Source organism: Chelonoidis abingdonii, chromosome 11, assembly GCF_003597395.2.
Source record: "Chelonoidis abingdonii isolate Lonesome George chromosome 11, CheloAbing_2.0, whole genome shotgun sequence".
In the NCBI taxonomy this organism is placed as follows: domain Eukaryota; kingdom Metazoa; phylum Chordata; order Testudines; family Testudinidae; genus Chelonoidis; species Chelonoidis abingdonii.
Window position 1 is genome coordinate 27,632,940 of NC_133779.1, and position 21,998 is coordinate 27,654,937.

Below are 21,998 nucleotides of genomic sequence, written 5' to 3' on the forward strand. Positions count from 1 at the left end.
CAGCCGACCCACCAAGTGTTGTTAGGGTAAAAATCTTCTGATGATCGTGCACGCAGCACGCGCACACCTAACTGGAATCGATATGAGCAAGCACTTGAAGAAGAACCTGAGTTTCTTAATGAACTTGTTGAATTCTCGTAGGTCTAGGATGGGTCTGAGACCACCTTGGCTTTCGGTATTAGGAAATACCAGGAATAGAAGCCCTTGCCCTTCTACTCCTGATGAACCTCTTCCACTGTCCCCACCAAGAGGAGCGATTGCACCTCCTGTATAAGGAGTTGCTTGTGAGAAGGGTCTCTGAAGAGGGATGGGGAAGGGGGCTGGAAGGGCAGGAGGGCAGAGAATTGGAGCGAATATCCCCTCTCTACCGTGCGGAGTACCCAGCGGTCTGATGTAATACGGGTCCATGCATGGTAGAAAGGGGACAGATGGAACGAAAAGGTAAGGCAGGATGGATCCAGTCTTTGCACTGGTGCATTGCCCCTAGGCGCACTTTCAAAAGGCCTGTTTTGGGCCTGAGGAGGGTTTAGACTCGCCACAGCCCTGGCCAGAGGAGAGGTGAGGTCTCTTCCTTGAGTTCCTACTCCTCCTGCACAATCTGTCCTTCCTACCCTGAGGTTGATAATTCCTTGGTGGGGGCTCCGTTGGTTGGCAAGGGTGTGGAGGCCCAGGGATTTCAAGGTGGCTTGAGGTCGTTGAGGCTGTGCAGGTGAGAGTCAGTCTTCTCAGAAAACAAAGACCTACCCTCAAAGGGCAGGTTCTGGATTGTCTGCTGCACTTCATATGGGAAGCCAGAGACCTGCAGACAGGAACTCCTCCTCATGGCCACCGGTAGCCATGATGAGAGATGCTGCATCCGCTGCATCCCCAGCCGCCTGAAGGGATGCATGGGAAATTAATTTGCCTTCCTCTACCAGTGCAGAAAACTCCACGTGAGATTCTATAAGGAGGAGTTCTGCAAATTTTTGCTTGGCCCCACAAATATTATAATTGTACCTGCTAACCACCCCCTGATGGTTAGTGATATAGAGCAGCAAACCCCGCCCCCGCATGGAACAGATTTTCTCCTGAAGAGGTCCTGTTTTTTGGCCTCTCAATTCTCGGGAAAGGGCCCCTGATGCCCTGGTGCTCAAGCTGATTGGCCATGTCCCCTATCAGAGAGTCCAGCTGAAGGTGCATATATAGGTGTTCCTACCCCTTTGAGGGGACAAAGTATCTCTGCTCGTACCTCTTGGCGGTAGGTGGCAACAAGGACGGGGTCTGCCACAGAGTCTTCGTGGCATCACTGATGTTTTTAATCATTGGCAGCACGATACAGGATTGCCCTGGAGGGGAAAGAATGTCGACCATCAGCTCGGCCTCCTCCACCATCTCCTCAGGTTTGATGTTCAGGTTCTGGGCCACTCATCTCAGCAGCTGCTGTAGGACCCTTGAAGGCTGGAGCAGTTGCTGAGCAAGCCACCATCTCATCCAGAGAGGAGGATGATAAGATGGTGGCCGGCACAGGAGCCTGATCCATGCTCTCGGCCCCTCTGGAGTCCCTAGGAGTGACGAACACTGGTGCCGTGGTCAGTGCCATGGATGGTGTTGCTGGTGGTGCCATGGTCAGTGCCATGGATGGTGCGGCAATCGGCGTTCCTGTCAGCAATGCCCCAATCAGTGCCGAGACCGTCGACATCAGTAAAGCTGCCGGATGGGTCCCCTGCAGGATCCCTGGTGTGGAGGGCATGTGTGGTGGCCCGAAGGACGCTGAGGCCACTGGCACTGGTTTGAAATCCTGACTCTGCCCAGTCTCTGGTGATAGGCCCAGGGTATCCAGAAGGGCTACTGAGGAGCTTGCCACTGTCCCAGGTAGGGCTGTCAGCTGCAGTAGGAGCAAGATCTTCTGATCCTACTGAAGTGCGATGACTCTGCTTCTGACTCTGAGGTCTCCGACACGGAAGAGCAGAGCCACTTGGTGCGAGTGATGCCAACTGGGGGACAGTAGCAGCTGTCCCATATGGGCCACCAGTGCCAGGGCTCAGCACACAGGGGATGATACCCTCATCACCGCCAATATCGCCAGCTTGCACACAGAGTGCATTGGGCCAGGAACTGGCGCTGGCGACCTTTCTTGCCTTGGAGGGGAGGGCGGTGCTGTCAGCTACAGGAGGTCTGATGCTGCCTCAAATGCTGCCGGTGTGGAGAAAAGCTGTAGGTCCTCAACGCTTGCTGGCCACCTGGTCGAGTGAGATTGGGACCTGTGCACAGAGCCGTGGGTCTCTGGAGTGGTCTTCCCTCAGCACTGGCTTGCGCATGGATCACTGTGCACCGAGGAAGGGGTACTTGGGGCCTGGTCCACCGTGCTGAGGTCTGACTAAGGCCGAAGTGCTTCCTCCATAAGCAGAACTTAAAGGCACTGTTCTTGGTCCTTGAGGGTCCTGGGTCAAGACCCTCCACAGATTTTACAATGGTGACCCTCCCTGAGACACTTCAAGCACAAGAGCAGCGCGGAGTTCCAGCTAGCCGTCACAGGTGGTAAGAAGGAACCGAGGGGAGGTCGGGTTGGCAGGGCCCTATACTGGGCACCATGAGGGTGCGTCTCCAGGTGGCGCCCAGGCCGACTCTACGCATACTGCTAGGGGAAAAATCTTCCAGCTCTTGTGCACATGGCATGTGCATACCTGATTGGAATTAACATGAATAAACACCCGAAGAAGAACTTCCAGTTCTTTTATGGCCCATGTATACCCCATTTTCACAGTGTCAGTTAGTGTGGTAGTGCCCGCCAAGAGTGGAGAAAGTATCACATTTTAATAGAATTTTAATGTTGCACTCTGTCCATTTTTAAACAGAAAGAATGAAATAGAAAGCGACTCACGAGAACAGAAACATGTAGTGTAGCTTTTGGACCATGGCAGCTTCCTTCAGCATTAGTCTGTCAACCCTGCTGGTCAACTGTGCTTTAGGGTCCATATAAGGCTTTTTTGTGGATTCTGTATCTCAGGACCATATATTTTAAAAATCTGCCTGAAACTGTCACTGCAGAGCATTTGAAATATTAACATCCCATCCCACCCTTGCTGCCATCCCTATCCCTGTTAGTAAGAATTTGCCAAAATCAAGCCAAAAGAGTTTTAATATATAAAAAGCAAGTATTTAACATTTGCAATGACAATCAATAACAATACATGTTTGAATAATGAGGTACATGGGGTGGGGGTTGTGGGTATAGGCACGGACCTCAATTTTCATTCAATACACTGTCCACTCGAATGTGAAAAATATTTAACAAAACCAATTGAATCAAATATTTCATTTTCGAATCATTATAAATGATTCCTAGTGTTCTTGTCATTCAAACTATAGTTGAGTGTCCTAATATAAGTAATCAGGTCACTACTTATCATCACTGTTTTTATGTGCAAATGCGAAAGCTAATTTTTTCATTTCATTGAAACACACTCACTTCTCCCTGGCCTGAAAAGAATGTGGTATATGGCAGTTTGGCACTGTTATATCCACATCTCTCAAATTTACAAGGTGTGTAACTTTCACCAGATAAACTTCATAATATTTGGAGGATCAAGCATGACATTGTATGGTACAGTTTTTGGGAACAGTGATTTAGAACAATCACCATGTATCCATCCATACTTAAGTGGCTCAGGTGGTGGTGCATCTGGATCCAAAGCACTTTTTCACACACACCTGAAAATGTTTTAGGTTTTCTATAAAGGCTTCAGTTGGTGATGGTATGGAGCTTTGCTTTGGTGTTGGTATCTTTGCCAGCTTTCGCTGCCCATGATTTCTGCCATTCTTCTAACATGGTGGCACAATTTGATTGTACCATGCAGCCATGAATTTGGTTGCTTGTTTAATGACAGCAGGCATTGCTGCATTGATGTCACCCGAGAGAGAGAGAGAGAGAGAGAGAAGGTATCTAGCTTGCAGAATCAACACAATTCCTTTATCGAGATCAAAATAGGAAGCTGCTGTATCATAGCCTGAGAGTGCACAGGCAGCTAACAGTCTTGGTACAGCATTCCGGCATTGCTCTGTAGTAGCATGGATGTTTATTACAGATTCCTCTTTGATTGGGGTTCCATAATCATCAAAGATGTTAGGCCCTGTTCAAGATAAGGATGCTCTTGTCTTATAAGACAAATACATCAGTGATAATACTGACATCCCCACTGATTTCTTTTTTGCAACCATAACCGTTTGTTGTACGAGTCTCTCTCATTTGAGGTGGCTGTATTTTCTTTGTTGACCATCACATCTCCCTTGTTTATTTCCACTGGGGGATTGTCTCTGCCTGTGATGACTAGTTTGTGCTTTAGTGTGTGTCACTGGTCAAACTTCTTGTCTTGAATATGTTCCGTATAAATGTTGTAAGTCAACTGTTTCTTATTTTCAGTAACTGTCAAGACAACTTTCAGTGGAGGTAGCTGTGTACTTATACTCAACTGATGCACTCTGCTTGCTTCTGTGGCTCTGCTAGATCTTGTGACACTCTTTGTGCTGAAGTCTTTGTACCTGTCAAAGACAAGATGTACATCACCTGCTGCTAGCTTATGTTCACCATAGACTTTGAAACTGGTCAAAGCCCTTGACGATGCCGCTTGAGTAACCCAAGGAATTGTTGAACCATCAATGACTGCATAGGATATTTCTTGTGAAGTATGTCTAGTTGACACTTCTGTCAACAGCTGCTTCTTTAGGTTAGACTCAGCTGTAGAAATCCTCATGTAATCAGTTAGCGAACATGGACACTTGAACAGGATCCAATTCGTATGACAAAATATTCTTGACGTCAACCTCTCATGAACTTGCTTGTAGGCCTATCACTCTTGAATAGTGAAGGCTAGCGTTAGACCCACCTGTAGGTTTGTTTTTTTGGTCACTGAGTGCCTACTATCCTTGGTATTGTGTCAGAGAATACCGTGGGCCAGTTGTGTTCAATTCTTGCATTTGGTGAATTCCAGTTGTAAGTGCGTACATTGGCACTCTACCACGGACAATGTTTACTATAGCCTCTGGGTGCTAAGTGGAGTCTAAAGGATCAGTGAATGAGGAAAAGAGTTGAATCTCTGTTTGGTTTATAATCTGTTAATGCCTATAACTGTCTAATATTTGTAAATTAATTCTCATGAGTAAATATGCAAGGATTTGTTGTCCACATGGTTTGTGAGTACAAGAATATGGCTTAGGGGGAAGGTGAGGGTGCACTAGCAAAATATACGGATTATACATACACCAATACAGAGACATTACATATGTACCTCTTTGCTAATTATGTTCCATAACAAAATATTAGTGTGTGGCTTTCATTAAAAATAATTGAAATGTAATTAAAGTGATTTCACTCTCACCTGGCTTGAGAGTCTAGAGGGAGGTGGTAATAAGTGCCCAGATTTCAAAATGTTCAAGCATGACAAGATGTCATTAGGCAATTGTTTTGAATTTAGGATACTGAAATTCAGAATCCACATAAAAACAACAACACTCTATGGACACTAAACCAGGGGCCAAAACTTGCATTTGGCTACTGGACTATACAGCATGAAATACTAGTTTAAAGGGTTCAGTTCAGGTTTACATATGCAGAGTTAAATATATGACTCCCTAGGAACTAAGATTAATACCCCCTTAGTGTTTAAAGTCTTTACAATACTAACTGATATGCTGTGTTTACACATTATTACAAAGCCCTTCCATAAAGCCAGCCCATTAGAACTGGTCTGTAGATTATGCACCCAAGGATAAGCCTCTCTCCCAAAAGCAGCTTCCGTCAAGCATCCAAGATAAACCAATTTTTAATAAAAACATTCCTATATCTTGTCTTTTAAATGTTCTCCATATTGGGTGGAAGGTTGTGATTTGGTCTAAATGTTCCATCTGTTCCCCACATGAAGCAGCACTAGTTCTCTTTTGATAAAGCAGCATTGGTTTTGTTCAATCAGCACTCATGTAAAACTATGTGTCTCCACTTCCTTCATTATGTTAGTAGTAGGAACAGCAGTAGGGATATGACTAACCTACACATACTGAACAGACCATCCACCTCAAAAGGCTAAAAAACCTACCATAACCCACCCTACAGCAAACTGCCCTAGTGCAGCGATATTTTGCTCTAAGGTGTTACATTAATGTGTGCGCAGAATTAAATTGTTGGGTCCCATATTTATTCTGTCAGTGGCTCCCAGGATCAAATTTGCTCATTTGAAAACTCAAAATATATCTAAATGCCAACACAGTAAACCTAACCTGTGAGCCAATCATCAAGCTGGGCTTTTGCTGACTGACTTCCACCCTTTGTTTATGGTGATGAATTTAGCTGGCAATGCTACTGCTAGTGTACTAGGCAGAGAACAAATTCATTTGCTCTCCCATAGCTGCTGTTGGCTCTGCAGGATTAAGAGATGATTTAGTTGAGGCTCGTCCTGCTTTGAGCAGGGGGATGGACTAGATGACGTCCTGAGGTTTCTTCCAATTCTAATCTTCTATGATTCTATGAGGAATAAAAGCCTGTCAGTGACAGTGAGCAAGTAGGTGAGACCTAAAGACACACAAGAAGCAGACAGATATCATCCCGTCATTACCACGGCTTTGAAATAAAGAGCTCTACTTGCACAAACTACAAGATGACTAAGAATCAGAATCCTTGCCCCCAAACTGAAAACAAAGCAGTTCATGCACACAGCCACCAGCTTCACTTGGTAATAGCAGAGGGTAGGGGGGTAGAGAGGGAAATCAGAAAAACGGCCCTGTCAAGGTAGTATCTCCACTCTGAACCTTAGCGTCCAAAAGATGGGGTACCTGCATGAACCCCTCTAGCCTAATTACTAGCTTAGAAATGATAGAGCTGCCATCACCCAAAAATATAGTGTTTTGGGACACTTTCTGACTCCCCAAACTCTTCCCTGGGGACCCCAAGACCCAAACCCCCTTGGATCTTAACACAAGGAAAGTAAACCCTTTCCTCCACCGTTGCCACTCCAGGTCCCCTCCTGGGTTATCCTGAGAGACTATACGAATTCAAGCTCCGTGAATCTAAAACAGAGGAAATCGCCTTCCCCCCTCCTCTTTTCCCTCACCACCCTGAAGAGAGACAGATTCTACACAGAAGAGAAATCAGGCTCTTTTCCCACCTTCTCTCCTTTCTCCCACCAATTCCCTGGTTAGTGCAGACTCTCTCCCTTGAGTCTTAGACAAGGGAAAAATCAATCAGGTTCTTAAAAAGAAAAGCTTTTAATAAAAGAAAAAGTAAAAAATTATCTCCATAATATCAAGATGAAAAATGTTACAGGGTCTTTCAGCTTATAGAGAAGAGAGAGAATCCTCCCCCAGCACAATACAAGTTGCAGCAAACAGAAATACAATCCTTCCAGCAAAATAACACATGAGCAATAAAGAAAATAATCAAAAGACTAACCGCCTTTCTAACTAGTATTACTAAATTTAGCAGAAGAGACTTTTTCAGAAGATTGGGGACCTGGATGCAGTGGCCTCTCCTACCCCAGAGAAGAACACAAGCCAAAAACCCAAAAAACACAAACAAAGGCTTCCCTCCACCGAGATTTGAAAGTATCTTGTCTCCTGATTGGTCCTCTGGTCAGGTGTTCCAGGTTTACTGAGCTAGTTAACCCTTTACAGGTACAAGAGACATTACCCTTTACCATCTGTTTATGACAGGCCCACTGCTATCTTTCCATGCAAGCTTGTTGCTAAGTGTGTTGGCATCATGCATATATCCACTGGTCACATCCATAGCATGGCGATTTTTCAAAACCTCTACTGTTAGCTGTGGAAACCCACTCAAGGGATCACTTTCATGGCATAGTGGGGTGTATATGGAGTCTTCAGGTTCAGGGTCTCTACTCCTTTTGTCTCCTTGCTGTGCACACACTTAAGCATCTTAAATTTGGCTCCAAGGTCAGAAAGGATGTGCCATTGTAATGCCATTGTTCTGACCACAGCCAAACTTTTAAGACAATAGATGTTTTCCTTTGGTTAAAGACAAAGTTAAAAAATACCGCATTGGGAATAATCTCATCAATTACTACCATTCTTGAACAAAGTGACAGCTAATCTTCTGAGAGTACACAAGACAGGCAATAGTCATTGATGGATCTTTCTTTAGTAATTGAATACTAACAAATTCAGACTATCTTTGTCAGCAGTTTTGGCCAGTAGGTGCTACTGATATGGCAGGACTGGACAGTCTTACACTGTACTGACTCTACTCCTTCCTCTAGGTTGTGATGGGCCACTGCTCATGTACCTAGAAAACATTCATAGATAGATAAGTTCATAGATTATTAGGGTTGGAAGGGACCTCAGGAGATCATCTAGTCCAACCCCCTGCTCAAAGCAGGACCAATCCCCAACTGGCTCCTTCAAGGATTGAGCTCACAACCCTGGGTTTAGCAGGCCAGTGCTCAAACCACTGAGCTATCCCTCCCCTAAATGGCCCCCTCAAGGACTGAACTCACAACCTTGGGTTTAGCAGGACAATGCCCAAACCACTGAGCTATCCCTCCCTCACTACCATGTGCATGTTAAACTTACACTGTACTGACTCTACTCCTTCCTCTAGGTTGTGATGGGTCACTGCTCATGTACCTGGAAAACATTCTTCTGCAAAGTTTAAATTTCCTTCTCTCCATCCTATTCAACATACATATTGAGTCCACAGCAAAGATCACAAGACACAGAAGACATCAGTGCCAGCAGAATTTAGAAGACAATTAACTCTACATTTCCTACCCTACAAATGGAGAGCACCATCACACAGCTCTCCCAATGCCTGAGGAAGATGTGTATCTGGATGAAGACCTGCCAGCTGCAACTAAATCTGGGCAAGATTGAGGTGATCACAGGTCAGCAATGTGTCTGTACATGGACACAAGTGTCTGTGGTAAAAAGGTTGAGGTCCATGGTAATTTTTAAAAAAACTGTGTGACACAGTATCAGAGGGGTAGCCGTGTTAGTCTGGATCTGTAAAAAGCAACAAAGAGTCCTGTGGCACCTTATAGACTAACAGATGTATTGGACATCTGTTGACAATGACACGGTGATAGACTTTGCAGATGGGGGGGTTAAGTACGGTAATTTTGTCAAGTGTCTATTGTGCACTTGTCGACGGTGCCAACTCCTGGAGATGATGCTAGTGCGCAAAGGAAAATAGTTTGAAGAACTTGCTAAAATCATAACATTGTCCTCAGGAGAGGGCATCTGTCCACTAACGGATCGGGTAGTGTCCATTCTGCTGATCTTAGATCTACTATGATATCAGTGGTCAAAAATGCCATCTATATATTAGACCAGGGTAGGCAACCTATGGTACAGGTGCCGAAGGCAGCATGCAAGCTGATTTTCAGTGGCACTTACACTGCCAGGGTCCTGGCTACCAGTTTGGGGGGGCTCTGCATTTTAATTTAATTTTAAATGAAGCTTCTTAAACATTTTGAAACCTTATTAACTTTACCTACAACAATAGTTTAGTTATATATTATAGTCCTCTAGAAAGAGACCTTCTAAAAACATTAAAATGTATTACTGGCACGCAAAACCTTAAATTACAGTGAATAAATGAGGACTCGGCACACCACTTCTGAAAGGTTACTGACTCCTGTATTAGACTGATAAGAAGACTCTGAGATGTGGGTCTGGGTACCATGGTTCATGCATTTGTCATTCCTAGGCTTGATTACAGTTGAAAGTACAGACCAAGAGGAAGGCGCAGGTATTTAGAAGAGCTGTTACATGTTACATTAACATGGCACAAAACAAAGTCACCACACTACCAGGCACAATGTACTTGTTCCTGATCCAATTACAGGATTCAATCTGAAGTCAGGTCTTGATCTTCAAAGCCTTCAACAGACTGTGTTCTGTCTACACTATCTGTGACCCCAAACAATCATGATAGCTGCGTTCTGCAGAGATAGTGGGCTGGTGATGACATCTGGGCTGAAACTTCCAAGTGCTAGGGAATCTGGTGATGTCTCAGCAGCTGGCCTACAGTTGAATTCCTTTCTTCCAGTAGCAACATGACCATTGGTTCAGCATTAAATGCAAGGCCCGTATGTTTATAATTTTTTTGTCTCCTCCCAATCAATAGCCAATAGATGGCAGCAGCCCTTCCTGTACCTTCCTGTGGAATTGCATGAGGAAGATAGGAATTTTACAGATGAATGTTTGCTTTATTTTAAATTTGGCTGTACTCAGAATAGAATCATAGACTATCATGATCTAGTCCAACCCCCTGCTCAAAGCAGGACCAATCCCCAGATAGATTTTTAGCCGAGTTCCCAAATGGCCCCCTCAAGGATTGTACTCACAACCCTGGGTTTAGGAGGCCAATGCTCAAACCACTGAGCGATCCCTCCCTCAGTACCATGTGCACGTTAAACTTAGAAATGCTCAGCAAAGAGCCAAATTTCTCGTTTCAATGCCCAGAGACACTCTCTTGTACCTCATACAGCTATTCAGTTCTGAAAGCTTATTAGGATCAGCCACTAATTTCTCAGGGACTGGTTATTGTTGAAGAAATGTTAGATCAAATATCTACACATTTTGGAGAGCTTTCTTTCCAGGCAGTTTATGAAATCCTGTAAGTCTGAAAAGGGGCAAAGGGAAATTTTGTATCTATTCAACTGTACACATGATTCTGTGCTTCCCACAGATGTTGCCATTTACAGTCCTACAAATTGCATTACAGCGAACACTTCGCTCAAGCAAAGGCCTGCTGAGTGCTGCAAGTGAGAGTTCATGATAGTGGCATTCAATCATGAGACTAAAGAAATTTCAGAGCTGAGCATCACTCCCAAGGGCCCTGTACATCCTACAGAGAAGGATAAAGTAGCTCTGGCGGGCCCTACACAGCTCTCTTAGCTTCCTTACAGCAGTTGGAATGGTCTCAAAGCTCCTTTTCGAGGGAATGAATGGCTCTAAAAGACAATCTTGCTGTAACGAACAAATTCTATTTCTCCCAGTATTAATTATAGCAAGGTGATTGTTCAAATATAGTGATGTGACACTAAGCACCTGTTATCACACTCCTACACACTATTGTAATAACTTTTGTACAAAATATGCCTTGTGACGTATCATTTGAAATTAACAACTCATTAATCATTAATATTCTTGCATGCTGTATGTAGGCAATGGGTATTAAGAGTTATGGATATATGATGGAATTATGACTGAAGTGTGCACAAAACAGGTCTATCTTAGACAAAGGAACGTGTATTTGATTCTCTGATCAATCTGATATTCACGCAAAGACAATGAAGATCCATATTTACATAAGGACCATCAATATAGCAGGGGGAGAAGATGGCAGGAAACAGAACACTTTGCATTTCAGCAAACACACGTTGGGGAAGAAAGACCATGGAGCTTCCTTTACCACCAGATTCCATGTTGCCTTCCTCACAGCTTGAATAATTTTTTTAATTTTTTTGGGTGGTAATCCTTTGGAAGAATCCATTTCAAAGAAAGGGGTAGAGAACCCCAAAGTTCTCTTTTTTACCTAAGACAACAAATGCAGCAGCACCTTTGGGCCTCTGAAAAAGATCCTGACCAAGGAGAGGGTCCGTCACCAGCCTGCTGGAAGAGAGGGGGGAGAGAAAGGCCATCTTGAACAAAGCCTGGAACCAAACCTTGCTAGACTAAGTTTTATATGCGAGTTTTCACTTTTATTTGCTTGTAACTATTTTAACTTTCTCTTATACATAAACTCACTTAAATCCAACCTCCTTTTGTTAATAAACTTGTTTTACTATTAAGCTAAACCAACAGTACTGTGTTTGTACTAAAGTGGTTATCAATTCCAATTAATGTGGCAAACTGGTGTGTATTTTGTCTCCTTAAAAGGAGCAAGCAAACCATACTATTTCTTTGAACTGTCAATGAGAGGCTGGACATTGCAAAGCACATGGTTGGGAAAAATTCAGGACTGGGAGAGTGTTGGGGTCACCCTGCTGGTTACAACCCAGGCCAGTGGAAGTCAGAATGGGGTGGTGGGGCTGTAGACAGGGTGCTGGGGTTAGAGCTGTTGGTCCAGGGCTGTCTAGCACACACACTCAGGGTGTGACCTGCAGACTGGTTGGGAGTGGCCCAGGTTGGAAGCTGCAACAGTAAGGCATGGTGAGGTTACTCACCATGGTATGGACTGCACCCCAGAATGTGCAGGGCCGGCTCCAGGCACCAGCAAAAGCAGCAGGTGCTTGGGGCAGCCCATACCAATGGGTGGCACTCCGGCCGCTATTGGGGTGGCACATCAGGGTCTTCGGCAGTAGGTGTCTCAGTCCCTCTTGGAGTGAAGGACCAGTCGCCGAAGGGTAGAGCGGCGTGATTGTGCTGCCGTGGGTTGTTTTTTTTTTGGTCACTTGGGGCCGTGACAGCGTATTAGTAACTTTTCATGAAATATCACAATATATTGAAGATAGTCATAATACATAGCAGGTGAGATTCCAAAAGCACTTAACCATCATTAGAAGTCAGTTAGGAGCTGGGCTCCTAAATTCCTTAGGTGCTCTTGAAAATCCCATTCAGTGAGATTATGGGAAATAATAACTAAACAGTGGATCTTTTTGCTGCCACAGAGCTCCTGTGCAACTGATTTTTATCACAAACTATCCCCCGTCCTTTGTCCATGCTATCCCTTGAGCCATGTTCAGTGTTTTGAGATCTATGGATGAAAACTTTTATTCTACGTGAAATTCTTGTACCAGGCTGATCTCAGCTTCCTGTACTTGAAACACCTACAGAACTAAACTTTTGTCCCAAAGCATTGTAGTACAGCATCATGTACAACCAGCAACCCAGTTCTGAGCAGTGTAGTTTCTCTTATCATGAGAAATACCATCTCTTGTATTTTAAAGTGAAACTACATCCCATTTTGTAGAGCTTTGCATTTTGAATATTCACAGGGTAAGAATAACTGGTCACCCTGAGAAATTTGTGAAATCTCTTTCACCCCAACTACTCAATTACATTTGGCACTTCTGAGCCTACTGCTGAAGATGCTGTCTGGCTAAAGACTGATGTTATTTGTGACCCAGATGGTACAAGTGCCCCATGAAGCATATTCCTTAAGCATTTTCCAAACTGCTCTAACAAGCATTAAAAAGAAGTTCCACAAAATATTTTATAGGATTAAACAAAGATTGTGAATGGCTTGCCAACTACAAAAGCAGTTTCTCCTCCCTTGGTTTTCACACCTCAACTACTAGAAGAGGGCCTCATTCACACTGAATGAACTAACCTCGTTATCTCTAGCGTGCTTCTTGCTTGCATATAGATACCTGCCCCTGGAAATTTCCACTACCTGCATCCGACGAAGTGGGTATTCACCCACGAAAGCTCATGCTCCAAAACGTCTGTTAGTCAGAAGGCCAGGGACTCTTTGCTGCGTTTTACGATCCCAGACTAACACGGCTACCCCTCTGATACAAAATATGTGTTTTTAATAAAGTGCAATTGTTTTTCCAGCAAGAAGGTGCCTACAGGAGTGGGTTCAGAAATAAAGTTTAATAGAAAATATTAAAGAAAGTATACAAAGGGTTTGATGGTCAGTCATTGGTCATCGGGGGAAAACATACAGAGATGGGGGACGCTGGCAATTGTTATGGCTTCAGCATATAATACATACAGCCTGTAATGTCCCCAATGCGGGTGTACGGGGGTGGGGTCAAGATATAGTAGGGGCAGTGAGGGTACATCGCTCATATAGTGTGGCTACACACAGTGAGGGTATTGAGTAGCGCGCCGGTAATGGGGACAGGGTGACCCTCACGTGGTGGGATCCAGGTTGGTAAGTTCAGGACTCAGGGGATATGGTTTGGCAGGGGGGTTGTAAGGGTTTCCCCCTCCCCCCCGTGGGTGCATGGAGCCACATCGGCTCACTCCTAGTATTGGCGGTGGCCGGTGATGTGTTCAATAAGTGTAAAAGATAACTTGGGACAAAGCAAAGTGACAAGCAGGTCATGAGTGTGTGTTTGTGATCATTCATACTTAGGGCCCTACCAAATTCACTACAAGGTTATTTTAGGGGGGAAGGGTGTTGCAATATTGCCACCCTCACTTCTGCGCTGCCTTCAGAATTGAGTGGCCAGAGAGTGGCAGCTGCTGACTGAGGGCCTGACTCTGCAGGCAGCAGCGCAGAAGTAAGGGTGACAATATTATACCACGCCATCCTTACTTCTGCACTGCTGCTGGTGGTGGCGCTGCCTTCAGAGCTGGGCTCCCAGCCAGAAGCTGCCACTCTCCAGCCGCCCAGCTCTGAAGGCAGTGCCACCAGCAGCAGGACAGAAGTAAGAGTAGCAGTACCATGACCCCCTCATAGTAACCTTGCGCCTTCCCCCCTACAACTCCTTTTTTCGGTCAGGACCCATACAATTACAATACCATGAAAATTTCTCATTTAAATAGCTGAAATAATTAAATTTATGATTTTTAAAATCTTTTGACTGTGAAATTGACCAAGTTGGACCATTAATTTTGTAGGGCCCTATTTATTTCATTTCCAGAAACTCAAAGCAGGAGTGACAAGAACTGAAAAAATGATTCTGTGGCCAAGCCAAAGAGGGCATAAGAGGAGTTACATGAAAGAGCCAAGGAATCCCTAACACAAGTGGAGTTCAATAGAAAGTAGTTAAGGAGACTCAATCCAGATACATTCTTAGTATGAACATTACAAGCGAGTAGGAAAAGGAACAGAAGAGGCTTCCAAAAACAACAGGGCAAGTTCCACAGAGATGAGAGGTTCAACATGCACTCTGCTCAATCATTTTATTTCGAAAGACGCTTCAACATAGACTGAGTTACAGAAGAACAGGGTTTTAGTAGAAAACAGCCTTTAAAATCCCATGTCTTTATAAAGGACCATGACAGCTTCCAGGACAGTACACAACACAGAGGTCAAAACTGTAAGCAGATGGCAATTCACCATCTTTCTATTAGTTGCCCAGGTAATGCATCTACTACCTCAGAGTCCTGCCTCAGTACAGTGAACCAAAGTAACATTGCCTGATCTCTCTCTGTCACCCTGGTCACTGCTGCCTTCTCTAACGTACTGCCATCACACTCATGGAGCTCTCAGTCTTATCCCTGGTCTAAACTTGGGGGGAGGGGGGAGAGGAGGGCGGGGTTGAGCTAAATTATGCAACTTCAGCTACGTGAATAACGTTTTTAGATCGACTTACTGTGGTGTCTTCACTGCAGTGAGTCGACTGCTGCCACTCCTCCATTGACTTTGCCTGCACCTCTCGCAGAACTTGAGTATCGAGGGAGAGTGCTCGGGGGTCGATTTATCACATCTAGACTAGATGTGATAAATAATCCCGGCTAGATCTAGCGCTGCCCTGCTAATCCGGCCGGTAGTGAAGACATACCCTCAGATACATAGATCATGGGTACAGAAACAAATTTGGCATGAACTGTGCACTGCTGAGAGATATATTATTAAGACTTTTAAGGCAGTAGGAATGTGAGGGACAGTTTGAGGGCAATTGTAACACAGACGCAAAGTCTAAAGGAAAGACTTGAAAGTTCAGCTTAGAGGTAAAGAAATCAGCTACAAGAACAACCAGATCAGAGGTGGTTAATACAGAAAAAGGATAAAAACAATGGAGTAAACTGGCAATCTTCTACAGACGTATTAATGATCCAGTGGAAAAGATGCAGAAAAAAACTGAATGCATGCTGCTGATTTCCCCCTTTCCTTTTTTCTAGGAACTTCATTGATTGATTAGATTACAAGTTCACCTTCAGTCAATGATAACTGATTTCAGGGGTTTAATTTCTACATCTTGTGGAGTTGTCTTATCTTTCAATGTTATCTTAAAAAGCAGGGTAAGTTTTCTCATGCTGTAATGGGTTGCACTTAAAATACTCTTCATGTGTAATATGATTAAAGAAAGAGAAGTATAATTTAAAATAGTGTTCTGAGTGTTTCTGATTCATGCACCACCTCTATTCAAAATTCTGCAGGCTAGATTCTGTCCTCTGTTCCCTCTGTGCAACCCCTCTGTCTTCAACAGGACAGACAGGTGGAACTGAAGACAGGATTTGGTGTGCTAATTAGAATTTTATGATGCCAGAGCCAAAATAAACCTAGTTCCCTCTCCCACTGCTGTAGAGATTCTAAAGGAGTGTGAAACAGGAAAAATGTACGTCACTAAAACAAGTACTTGTGACCGAACACACACAAATTTATGGAAGTAAATTCTGTATCCTCTGATTATTATAGTAAATTAATTTTCAGTTAACCAGACACTGAAGGATGCAAATATTAAATACTCCAGCTTTACTTTTAAAATGTGCATTTCAACAATAATTTGGCATTGTACTGACAAGTTTGCTATCAAATAAAAAATTAAACTTATGAAAATATTGCTAGTTCTTTTCAATGCAATATTGAGTTTCACAATATTAAAAGCAATCAAGGAAGCTTTAAAAAAATAAAATAGAAAAATGTAACTTTATCATGAAACATTTAAAACAAACTGGTTTATCATGAGGGACAGTGTTACTGCTCTGCACAGAGACAGAGCCCAGACAGCCTCAGCTACATAGAACGATCAGGGTCACCTGATTTAAATACTATTGTAATGGTCAAAGAATCTCCAAATCACCTATTTTAACCAGAGGTATTGCATTAGTGTGCTAATCATATCCATTTCCTTACATGTCTTTATAGGAGGTGAAATGTGCACATATTTCTAGGGATAATTCACAAAAGCAAAGGCAAATTATCTCTCCTAAAGAGATTAGCCAAGAAGACTACACATTAAAAGTGACTTTCAAATGCTTACTACAAGTTAGTTATAATGCTCTGAATTCTCTCTTTTCAATTTAATTACAGGCAACATGATGGTCTACGTTCTCCCATCAGACCTCTGTTTCACCTCTGGAAGCAACACCACAGCAAATGAAAGGAAATGTATGTTTCAGGAAGTTTGATAAAACTTAATACTTTATCACCAAATAAAACAGGCTGAATATTAAATATATAAAAATTATGTTTAATGTTATGGTTGAAAGAGAATCAAGGCAAAAGGAAATTCAGATGTCATGACACATCAGCCTCAACTTTGAATTTCCTGGCATTTGTCTGTCAAGTTTATTATTTAAACACAGGTTTATTTTTTGTTATAAATGTTTAATATACATATTTATAAAATGGCTTAAATTAAGGCATCATCCAGCTGGCTGAAGTGTCCAACATAAGCATCTCTGTCATCTGCATGACTAAAAGCTGGTTCAGCTTACCCTCAGCAAAAACAACATTGCTCATAAAGGAGAAGAGGAAATAAAATAGGTAATATCTCTTTAGTATTGTTCAAAACATGTTGCATTCAGTTAATTTGAAAACCAAATCTGAACACACTACAGACTTTAGGACTTGGAAAACCTTTCAAGAAACTCACCATCATTTCAGCCAGAGTTGAGTCAACTTGCAGACAGAGTCCAGTTAAGGTCATCAAGGCTTACACAGAAGATGGTAAACTTCTGAACCCACAGGGTAGTTTTACAGAAAGCCTCTAATATTCTGGAAAATGAATATTGTCCATTTAACATGAAACAGTAAAGGGAAAGCGGTTACAGTCTAAAAGACACAGCATAAACTTACAGAAGGCTTACTCGAAGGAAAACAGAAACAGAATCATCACGTCCAGCTGCCAACTGAAAGCCTTTCAAAACTTGATCCAAAAGGCCAACTGGAGCTTAATATTAATACATTTTTTTGGGTCCACTGAGACTACACTCTTGAAAGTGTCACACTATATGTCTTGCAATAATTCTTCTCTCAGAAGAAGTGTATTTATTAAGTGGCAGAGGGATGGTCCTCCCCATTGAGTTGAAGATTATATTCTATTTCCAGGATATTAACAGGTTCCTGAAAACCTTGTTAATTGCATTTAAAATGCAAGGTTTTTTTGAATGGATTGGAATGTTTATAATTAAAATAAAGAATGTGCATGTCTGAGAAATAAATCAAATGGCTCTGATCAATAAATTCTCAAACAGAATAAATTCTACATAATATTTATAATTAACAAAAGTTAATCTGACAACTTTGCCCCTCTGTATGTGCAACAGGTGTGCAAAGAAGCGAGTCAGGTTGCACAAGAGATGCCCACGTTTTGAATATTGAAAAGCTGCACTGGCAACTTATGAACAACACCTAATCTTGTTAAAGCTGAATAGACTTTAGCTCTCTAAACTTCATTGTGGAGATGCAGTTCTCCCATTGCATGGTAGGGCATCTATTCCGCAGTTCTAGCACAAGTGAAGGTGGCTATAGCCTCATTCTAAAACCTTGCAGGTCACACTTTGAACACTCCTAGGACAAAAATAAAACCTGACTCGTGGCAGCTGACCAGTTATAAAGAGGTTGCAAACCATGAACAGCTGCACCATAAGCTCTCCTTTGAAGAGAACTTCAGACTTTTCTTCAGCAATAGGCCAAGTCTGCACTACAAAGTTTTCTCAGCATAGCTATGTTGGCCAAGGGTAAGAACCCCCTCCCTGCAGTCGACCCAAGTGTAGATGCAGCTATGACAACACAAGAGTGCTTCAGTCGGCACAGCTAACATAATTTGGGGAGGTGGTGTTACTATGCCAACTGAAAAAACCCTTCTGTGTGAATATGCTGCATTTACACTAGAAGTTTTTGTCAACATAGCTATGTTGGTATAGCAATACCAGCAAAATATTTGTAATGTAGACAAACCCACAGAAATCAAAGTTATATTCATAAAAATAATACTAAGCAGAGATTCAAAGAAACCAGCTGAACATCCTAAATCAATGTCAGTGCTTAAAGTCTCCTGCAGACCACTCTGCTAGACCACTAAGTTGTGCAGAATGTTACTATTTGTGATCTGATTTTGCTTTTAAAAACAAAACAAAACAAAACAAAAACAATACAAAAAACATCAAAGATACTTCGAGTAAGCTTGTCTACTGTGTATTATTCTGCAAGGTCCACTCAGTGAACGTTTTATTTCAAAGACAAACCCTAGAATTCATAGGAGTGCTTACAGTGCTTACTGGAGATCAATGCATCCTGCCTTTTAAACTAGAATATCATCCAACCCAGGCACCTGGAAGTGGAAAAAAAAATGTTGAGGAAAGAGATGCATTTAATGCACCATGGTAAAACAAATCCTTTCAGAAGGCTGACAATTTAACCAGTTCTCAACATTTCCTGAGTGTCAATTTATACTAAACCATTCACTTGCATCAATGGCTTTTACAAGCAGAAATTTAAAAGTATCAAGGAGGGAAAATCTATAAAACTACAGTATTTCTCCCCTCTTAGCATTGTAGCAGACTTGTCCAATGCTTATCATCCACATTAATCTACACTATACTAAAGCAGCACAACAGCCACACAAGCCCAGAGTACTGTATAAATAAAAACACTGAATATTACCCTAGTATAATGAAATAGGAAAGGTAAAAGGCATCCAAGTAATAAAATGATCACTGAAATTTATACATCAGAATTTTTGTAAAGCACCATATTTCAGAAAGCTGTTTGAAATGTATAGCTGTATCTGAAGTCAAAGGCAGAATATCTTTGCATTTGATGATCAGATTCCCAGTGAGGTTCCTCAATGAATGTGAACACTACTGAACCAGTCTACACACTGGTTTTCTGATTTTATGTGGGGAAGTTTGGTGATTGGGGGCGGAACGGGGGGCAGGAGAAGAGAGGATTTCCTATTTCATCATCTAATCCAGCTGGTTCTTTTCTACTGTTAGGCTCTTGCTTTCAGGATCATTCTTGTTCTGACTGGTTTGTTGTTCTATTTGTGGGATGGAAATTTGTGGCTGTTCTGCTCGAATGCTGGGATTGGTCAGCTCCTTGGTATTCAAGTTAGGCAGCTCCTCTGCACACTGGGAAGGGTTATTTTGATCATCTGCATGGAGCGTGGGGTTGGTCATTTGTTGTTCTGCTTCTTGTTGAGATGCTGGTGCATTCGTATCTTTGTGGGGGTTAGGGCAACTGACAGGAGCCAGCACCAAGGGAGGATGAGGTAGGTCTTTCTGTAAGAAAATAAAAAAAAATAATCATTTTTAGGACAATGTGCAGTGAGTAACATGAGCTACTATTGCTACTAAGAGCAATTTAAACCATAATTTCTCAAAACAAGCTAGTTTTTACAGGAGACCAATCATTATACCGAATGGCCAACAGCAATTACACAATGGCCTTTTGGTGAAGGAGTTCAAAAATATGAACTGAAGCACACTGAAAAGAGAAGGATTACTTGCTGCGCAACTGCAGTTAATTCAAATCATCCCTAATTGTTGAAAGATTTGCACATTTTTTCTCTGGGCAAGTCCCACAGAGTAACAAAACACAGTGGGAGAATGCTCTCTGAGGAATCTAATTAAATGCTTAAAGCCTATAGGCTCATTATCTCTGACTGATATGGGAAGCACTCTCAGCTCTCTTCCTGTTTATCTGCCATGGTGACAGCTGCTTCCCATCCTCCCTAATAATAAATAACAGTTGGCACTTTTCTGGCACAGATCACCAGATCTCAAAGCATTTTAACATTAATTAAGCTTCACAATTCCCCTAAGACATTTTATTCTCGTTTTACAGTTGAGGAACTGAGGTATAAGATATGTTAAGTAACAACCCAAGTTCACAAAGTACTGAGATGAGAAATTAACCCCCTGCCCCAAGCTCTACCCATTAGGTCCCATCTCTAACTTTTCCTTTCTACTGGAGAGTAATCAAATTTAAGGGATACATATTCAATACAGATAATGTCCCAAACATCTGGATAGCAGTAGCCACTTGTTTTAAATCCTTTACCAGTGATTTGCTCTGGTGTTCCCCATGATTAGGTGTCTTTAACAGACACCTTTAACAGACTACCTGTAAGATGGTTTTCTCTGCTGTGTTTCATTTTTATCATTTGCATCATGAGGGCTCAAGTTTGGTTCCTGTAGTATGTTCTCTTAAATAGAAAGTGCCCTCTCCTCCTTTCAGCCCTTGTCTATCATTTCTATATATGCTCTTCCTACCTGAATTGCCATTCGACTTGTACATTTAATTCCAACAAGCTTCTTCAAACTTAAAGGTCAAGCTTCCTATACATAACCAACTCAAACTCAACCTGCCTGTTAGCTCTGTGCCTGGCATTTGTGTAGACCAGAGATGGGCAAAGCCCACTTTATAGCCATCATTAACCTCAATATAGAGAATACAGATTCTAACAAACCATCTTCATCTGAACACTCACGTTGAACTAATCTGCAATAGGCTGCACCCCTTTCTAAGGATGTTAGTGAGGGCTTTATTTTACACTAATCAGCTGCAGTTTTGCACTCAACAAGTTTCCAACGTGGCCTTCAGATACGAAAAGTTTGGCTACCAAAGGGATATAGATACTAAATACAAATTGTGGGTATCAGCAGGATTTAAACAAAGGATTTAAAATTCATTCCACAATGTATCTTTATGGTTATTCATTTTCTCCCTATTCTCATACCTTGAACTGCCTACAGAATAAGGTGACTATATTTAAAAATAAAAAAAGAGAAAGACTTTTGTAGAAACATTCTGGGGCCATGAAAATAATCAAGGACTGAAGTGTTTGTTTTTTAAAGTGTACTGGTGTTATTACTGCCAGCTTCTGACCCAACAGTTGCATAATTCTCCGAGGGGAGTATTTTTCATAATAACTTAGGCCGGGTCTACACTACGCGTTTCAACCGAATTTAGCAGCGTTAAACTGATCTAACCCTGCACCCATCCACACAACGAGGCCCTTTATATCGATATAAAGGACTCTTTAAACCGGTTTCTGTACTCCTCCCTGTAGCGCTGAAATTGGTATTGCCATGTCAGATTAGGGTTAATGTGGCCACAAATCGACAGTATTGGCCTCCGGGCGGTATCCCACAGTGCACCATTGTGACCACTCTGGAAAGCAATCTGAACTCAGATGCACTGGCCAGGTAGACAGGAAAAGCCC

At 42.5% G+C, this 21,998-nt stretch overlaps 1 protein-coding gene across 6 annotated transcripts in view; it reads right to left on the reverse strand.

Moving 5' to 3' along the window:
• Nucleotides 1–3,100: 3,100 nt before the first annotated feature.
• SPPL2B (signal peptide peptidase like 2B) overlaps nucleotides 3,101–21,998 on the reverse strand; it is a 155,034-nt gene continuing 136,136 nt past the window's right edge. For 2 of the 6 annotated variants that reach the window (XM_075070370.1, XM_075070371.1), the window contains exon 15: nucleotides 16,998–20,052. In XM_075070370.1, coding sequence (XP_074926471.1) covers nucleotides 19,738–20,052 — 315 coding nt within the window. In that variant the 3' untranslated portion in view covers nucleotides 16,998–19,737. Of the gene's footprint in view, nucleotides 6,494–16,209; nucleotides 16,904–16,997; nucleotides 20,053–21,998 lie in introns of those variants that run through there. The other 4 variants (XR_012656683.1, XR_012656682.1, XR_004373186.2 and 1 more) reach the window with 4 other exon arrangements.